This window comes from Amphiura filiformis, chromosome 20 (genome assembly GCF_039555335.1).
Source record: "Amphiura filiformis chromosome 20, Afil_fr2py, whole genome shotgun sequence".
NCBI lineage: Eukaryota > Metazoa > Echinodermata > Ophiuroidea > Amphilepidida > Amphiuridae > Amphiura > Amphiura filiformis.
The window spans coordinates 42,351,233-42,358,803 of NC_092647.1; the positions used below are offsets into that span (position 1 = coordinate 42,351,233).

At 37.6% G+C, this 7,571-nt stretch overlaps 1 protein-coding gene across 1 annotated transcript; it reads right to left on the reverse strand.

Moving 5' to 3' along the window:
• Window positions 1-5,238: 5,238 nt before the first annotated feature.
• LOC140142335 (lengsin-like) lies at window positions 5,239-5,865 on the reverse strand. Its single transcript, XM_072164304.1, has one exon. It carries the CDS (start codon window positions 5,863-5,865, stop codon window positions 5,239-5,241), a length of 627 nt encoding a protein of 208 aa, XP_072020405.1.
• Window positions 5,866-7,571: the final 1,706 nt, after the last annotated feature.

The window sequence follows — 7,571 nt, forward strand, 5'->3', positions numbered from 1 at the left end:
CTGAGAACTCAAATACAAAGGATATCAATTGGCATCTTAGTCTTATTCAATCAAGTTTATAACACTATCAATGAGCAGAAAGTCACCGAGTCATGCCATTCCATGATATTTTGCAATAACAAGACCATGTTTTCCTTGATTTTGGTATGAAATTGAGCAAATAAAATTCAATGTCATGTCAATTTTGAGTTTAAGCACAGATATGGTTTAAGGTCCATAGCGTTGGCCTGGCACACCGTCGTCATCCCTATATCTTCGTGTTAAAAATTGCCGTGGTAGTACGATAAATCCTCACGTTTTTCAACAACTACGCATGGTGATTTTGAGCTATTTTGTTCGAGATAGGCCGTGCGACTCAGGCTATGCATACAATTTGAGATTTTGAGAGCCGCCACACTGTTTCTATTCTATGTTTTACGATTTTCGCATGATCAGTATATGGCTGGTCGTAATCGCCCTAACGTGGAGCTGCTACGCCGTAGCTTACTTTTCGCTTTCGCGGAGCTAAATTGACCAATCATGTTAGATCTTTTCATTACGCGGAGCCAGTTGATGCATCATCGCTCCAGAGAGAGAAAACTCTTGCCAAAATTAATGTTTACTATGTGGATTTTAAATGAATCGAATGTAAATAAACCACAAACAGTTGTACAGGATCAATACCATTGTTTGATTAGTGTATAGTCAATGTTACCTTGCATGCATGTGCCATGTGTGTGGCGTGTTTGTTTGTTTGTCTACTGTGTCAGGCCAGGATCACTGACACCCACGGTACTGATACTGTCATACTATCACGGTGATCATATTGTTGAATGTTGTTGACTTTAAAATAATCATGATGCAGTCATGTCTACAGTAGAATTCACCACGACCTTTGAAGGACTTAAACCCCATTAAAAGCTATTAAACCAAGATAACACTCAATGAAAACAGCTCAACTATGTTACATCAGATCTTCTCTGGTTAAATACACACTGCACTTGTGTCTGTTTTACCTGTGCAATGAACAATGAGCTGGTATTATAGTTTCAGTTGGGTGAATGATTATAACGCGAACGCAAGGTAACAATACTGTCTGGGCTTTTGATTACGAAATGAGACAATAGTCTGCTTATTGTTAACCAGCGTTCTTGAAAATGAGAAGCATAATGGTTTGCAGACTTAACACGGTTTAGAAATAATTTGTTCATATTTTTTGGTGTTATCTGTCGTTTACATATCCTTCCTAAAACACAAAAGTACCAATATTTCCAAACACCTAAATTAGCTAAAAATTTAGGAAATGTTACAAAACTATATTTTCTAGAATTTCAGAGAATACTTTAAATATTGACTGGTTATTTTTTACACAGTGACGCCATATAGGCAATGGCATAATACTTCTAACATACACTAGGTCACGTGTCAATGGTGAGCGACTGAGTATTGTGTATAGGAAAACGGGCAGTACCGTAACTACAGTATGCATGGCCTACTACTAGTATATAAAGTAAATCCGAACTGGTTTGCTGAAGGTCGAATTCCGCAGGCCACGCCGCGCAAGATGTACAAATCAGCTCCCGGCGATACACTGCAGATCGCAGAATTGTGTGCATGGTTTACCACCACTCTGCCTAGCTATATAGTTGTGTACAATACTGTATGAGTTTCTTGTGAGTGCATGTCCATCTTAATAATAAGTCGGTTCGTACTTTTCATAAATTACTTTTTGAATCATAACTATCGTGACCGAGGATATCTTGCAACTACGTGAAGCTCGCCTGGCAAATTCTTAATGAATAAATTCGCTTCACGTAATGAGTAAGTCGTACTTGATTGGTCAGTTTTACCTCCGAGTAATGAAAAACTCTAACATGATTGGTCAATTTGGCTCCACGGAACAAAAAGTCAGCTACGCGTAGCAGCTCCACGTTGTGGCGGTTGCGGCCTACCATATCAGTATCCCATATGATATTTCTATTGTAAGAAAATTTTATTTGTTGTCACGTAAATCACAGGTCTCGTTTAAATGTACTAACTGGAAATTAAATGTACTAATTAGTGAGGACCGGTATTTTGCTGTGGATATGTTTAACTGCAATTTGTGGGTAAAAAATTTGAAATCCTGGGTAAAAATTTTGATAATATTCAACTCTTTGAGAAAATTATTTTATAAAGGAATGCTGGTAAAACCAGGTGCAATACAATGTACATTATTGACACACTACCACGCTCTTTATCTTCGTCAATAATAGAATAATCGATTTCAATCGAATTGAATGCATGAGTTTGTAGTTGACTACTGAGCGACCTAAGCGATCGATTGCTAGCCAATCAGATAGAACTCCTTTTCTTGCGTTCAGTGAAATACCACTCGCCTGTCGCTCACTACCACTCGCCCGTCGCTCACCAACGGAGTATTAAATTTATATTTATCGTATAGGACGTCGACGGTGTGCCTGGTCAAGTGGCAAATTTGTGTAGGAACAAATACCAACAATTACTAAATGTTTATACTAACTAGTCTAGGATTTGGGCAGGTAACCTTGTCCTTGCATATCACCATGTTCTTTTAGATGGTCAGGACCTTGGTTGGCTTGGCGAGTTGGATACTTTTATTATCATGGATTATGTTATGCCATAAAATGCTGAGCTTGTGTAACATGAACACTTAATAAATCCAGAATGACCAGATGTGCTGTTACATGTGTATTACTGTTGTTGCAACTAAAACTGATTTGAGGTAAGTTTTATCTGTTTGGAATCTGTATTGACTATTCTGAGGGAATTACTGCAATGTAAACAAACTAACTCATGGCCCATTAACCCCGGATATTAACATGCTGTACTGGTTTTCAGTACCCTGTTTTCCATGGGTGAGTGTGCCGAATCCATGGATTCGATCCATGATGTACGTCGAGTCCCGGTCATTTGATTGCTTATATTTTAATTTTTGATAGACAGTAAGACTCGTAAATTTTGAGTCTATAAATTCACCAACCATGCGAATGTGTTTAAAACGAAGCAAAGAAAGTTTAGCATTACCTGTGCGTGCTGCGCGCTGGGCATAATCGTGGAAATACTCCACTTTCTGCCCCAATTCTGGACGCGTACCCATACTTAGAAAATGGCTGCTGACACTAGTTTTTTAAACTTTATTAAATGCAGCACGTCTTCCAGATGACGTCATTAGGAAGTAGATTCTGATTGGTTGAATTTGGTTCCAATGATTTGTCACTCGCCCGTGGTGATTATGCTATACCGGTACATACTATTTATTGCACGTGTAATACTTTTTGACGTCACGAAAAGTATTGTACATACAATATTGTACGTACAATACGGAGTCTGAAGCGCGCTTAAAGACATGTAATCCCACAGAATTTATTTCTAATTCTGTGTGTAATCCTCTTTTCATTTTCAATAAAAATATCAGGGACAGAAGCTAAATTGAGGAATTAGCGACAACCTCGAAAGAAATTGTTTTTCAGACCGTTGCTAATTCCTTCTTAAAACATTTTTTTAAAGTAATTTTTTAACATGTTTTGAGAATTTGCAGATTTGGTTTATACATTTCTTTAAAAAGTGGTCATTGGGTGTAACTTAGCCTTAACTTGCTGATGAATAAAGTTTGCGTTGGCATTGTTTGATATCGATGCATACACGCCCCTGCGTATGTGTCTAGGCCTACATGTTATGATACAGCAGCTTACAGCCCCTGGGCTATATTGGACTATTCCACTTAAAAGTACACACGACCCCTGTGGAAGATTTTGGAAATATCGTCAACAGAATTTTAAATGGAATGGGCACATTAGCAGCTCTAATATATCATGTAGGCCTATATCATATAGAATCTAGCTATATGTTGACGATATAGTTAGACGATATATATCTTCTAAATATCATGATGACGTTAGACTTGTCTAACTATCAGATATATCGCCATTATTTTTGAAAGGCATGACAGCATCTAGACTAAAGGTGATATTTTGGCATAGAACTTGAACTGATGATATTTGGACGATATATACCTCCTAAATATCATGAATCTAGACTTGTTTTAAAGTTTATCACAGAATCTAGAAAGCTGATATTTTGGCTATATATGTAAATATCAGATAGAAAGTAGCGATATTTAAACGATATAGTCTTCTAAATATCATGACGCTAGATTAGGCCTAGTCTAACTATCAGATTAACACCATATTATTTTTGAAGTGAATTACAGCATCTAGAAAGGTGATAGTTTGGCGATATATATCATGTAAATATCATATAGAAAGTAGCAATATTTAGACGATATTTAGACGATATATCTTTTATATATCATGTGAGCTAGATTTGTCTGTAGTTTCGCGATGTAGGCCTATATCATGTAAATATCATATCGAAACTGACGATATTTGGACGATATATATCTTTTAAGTATCATGAAGTTAGAATTCTCTAACCATCGGATATATCGCCATTATTTTAGAAGTGAATCACGGCATCTAGAAAGATGATATTTTGGCGATCATGATATATCATGTAAATATCATTTTGAGAGTAGCAATATTTTGACGATATTTAGACGATACGGTATATATCTTTTAAATATCATGTGAGCTAGATTTGTAGGTAATCTAGGTATAATAATAGTTTGACGATATCATGCAGATATCATATCGAAACTGACGATATTTGGACGATATAAGATATCTTATCATGAAGCTATAGGCCTATTTATAACTGACGATTTTTCTATGATATTTCTGGTAAACCAGAGGTTCACAAGATATTTTCAAGTGAGACTTGATAGTTGTTTGACGCTCTGATAATATTTTCAAATGAAACTTGATAGTTGTTTGACACTGTCATGATAGTTTTAAGACGATAGTGTCGACGATATTTGATACTTTGTGACGATATTTTTCAAAAAGACCAAACCTGCACCTTTATGCAAATTTGGCTGGTTCCATTCAGGTGCAAGTTGGAACATGTGTACAAAATGCCAAAAATCAGGTTTAAAAATAAAAACAATTCCATCTTATAAGATCGTACATTATGGCTTTAAGTAGAGAAATTAGCTACATATATTTGAATGGGGCTTTAACTTTGTCAATACTGCTGTTTTCCTCGTTTTCTACCAATTGCTACATTTCAAAAATACCTCGTGACAATTTTAAAGACTTATCATTCAAGCAATTTACGCACAATTTATTTTTTTTTACATTTTCACTGGAATTACTGAATGGGCCTTTAATCACTGGCACTCTAAAGGTATTCAAAGAAGAGGTTCCTTTCCCAGTCAGTGTCTCCTTTGGCTTTAGCCTCATTTTCCATACACAGTTCATGTAACTTGTGAGCTACAAAACACTTCACAAAGTCATCACCCAAAGCTTCACAGATGATGCTGTCATTACTCAAGTTCTCTAAGGCTGTCTTCATATTAGATGGAAGTATTGGGGTATTCGTTGGGATGTTGTCAGGGTCATATGCATTTCCATTGACATGTGGAAGGGGTTCCATCTGATTCTGAATACCATCGATACCTGCTGCTACAGTTGCAGCAAGAATAAGGTATGGATTGGCTCCACCAGAGCAGATTCTGTTTTCAATGTACGCACCAGTGTCACCTACTTTAACTCGAAGTGCGGTTGTACGGTTATCAAATCCCCAAGTAGCATTACAAGGATTGATACTAGTAGATCTTGGTTCAAATGCTTTCACACAGTTGATAGTAGGAGCCATAAGGAGGCTAACAGCTGGTGCATGAGCTAGGATACCAGCTAGCCAATGTCGCGCAACGTCTGATAAACTGTCTGGATTCTTGTTATCCATCATCAGATTATTTTCACCATTGATGTCCCACAGGGAATAATTGAAATGGCATCCATGCATTTCGAGTGGAATGGGCCCATGGTTTGGTCATGAAGCTTGCTATATACCCCTGCTGGGAAGCAATTTCCTTTACAGATGTACGAAAGGTGTGTGCAGTATCTGCCGATTTGATTCCAAACGATGGTGTGTAGGTGATTTCAAGTTGTCCAGGATCATGCTCACTCTCATAGGTATAATTCTTATGATTGACTACATTGGTGAAGGAAGAGACAAGAATAAATTAGCTGTGGTCTAAGACCACGAACACAGCCGTGTTGTGACCCCTTAATCACATTTGACCCCAAAATATATGAAAACCCCATAGACATTGGCTAATGTCAATGCACGTGTCCACGTGGCATCACTTTGCTATGCTTTTTGTGGCAGAAGGGGCATTTGAAGGTATTTCGGTTTATACCGGAAATGACCCCTTAATGACCTTTGACCCCAAATATGTGTACACCCCATAGACACTGTGTAATAACAATGCATGTGTGCAAGTGGCGTCACTGTCCTATATAATCTGTGGAAGAAGATGCATTTTAAAGGTATTTCGTTTTATACCGGAAGTGACCCCTTAATGAAATTTGACCCCAAATAAAAAAATACCACATATACATTGAGTGACTGCAGATCATGTGTGAACATACGGTTACTGTCCTATGTTTTTCTTAGCAAATAAAAATTTTTGAAGGTTTTTCATTTTATACCGGAAGTGACCCCTTAATGACCTTTGACCCCAAATCTGTGTACACCCCATAGACACTGGGTAATAACAATGCATGTGTTCAAGTGGCGTCACTGTCCTACAGAATCTGTGGAAGAAGATGCATTTTAAAGGTATTTTGTTTTATACCGGAAGTGACCCTTAATGAGCTTTGACCCCAAATAAAAAAATACCACATATACATTGGGTGACTGCAGATCATATATGAACATACCGTTACTGTGCTATGTTTTACTTAGCTAATAAAAATTTTGAAGGCTTTTCGTTTTATACCGGAAGTGACCCCTTAATGACCTTTTGACCCCAAATCTGTGTACACCACATAGACACTGGGTAATTACAATGCATGTGTGCAAGTGGCGTCACTGTCCTACGTAATTTGTAGGAGAAGATGCATTTTGAGTTGAAATCACGTTTTTGACCCCAGACCCCTGCGTGACCTTTGACCCCACGAGTTTCATGTGACATGTAGGGGCACGGTCAATGATCATTGTGACCAAGTTAGGTCAAAATCGATGTAAGCATGTGAGTGCTAGAGCAAATGTAATGGTTGACAGAAGAAGAAGAAAGAATAAGACCACGAACACAGCCGTGTTGTGACCCCTTAATGACCTTTGACCCCAAAATCTACGAAAACCCCACAGGCATTGCCTTATGTCAATGCATGTGTGCACACAGTCTCATTCTGCCATGTTATTTGTGACAGAAGGGACATTTTGAATGTTTTGTCTTTTACCGGAAGTGATCCCTTAATGACCTTTGACCCCAAATAAAAAAATACCACATATACATTAGGTAAACATAATTCATGTGTGCACATACCGTCACTCTCCTATGTTTTTCTTAGCTAATAAAAATGTCTGAAGGAATTTTGTTTTATACCGGAAGTGACCCCTTAATGACCTTTGACCTCAAATCTCTGTATGATTCATAGACACTGGGTAATAGCAATGCATGTGTGCAAGTTGCGTCACCGTCCTATGTAATTTGTGGGAGAAGT

What these genes read in the sequence shown, in the direction of transcription:
- LOC140142335 (XM_072164304.1), bottom strand. Translation starts at nt 5,865, where the DNA reads ATGCATGGATGCCATTTCAATTATTCCCTGTGGGACATCAATGGTGAA.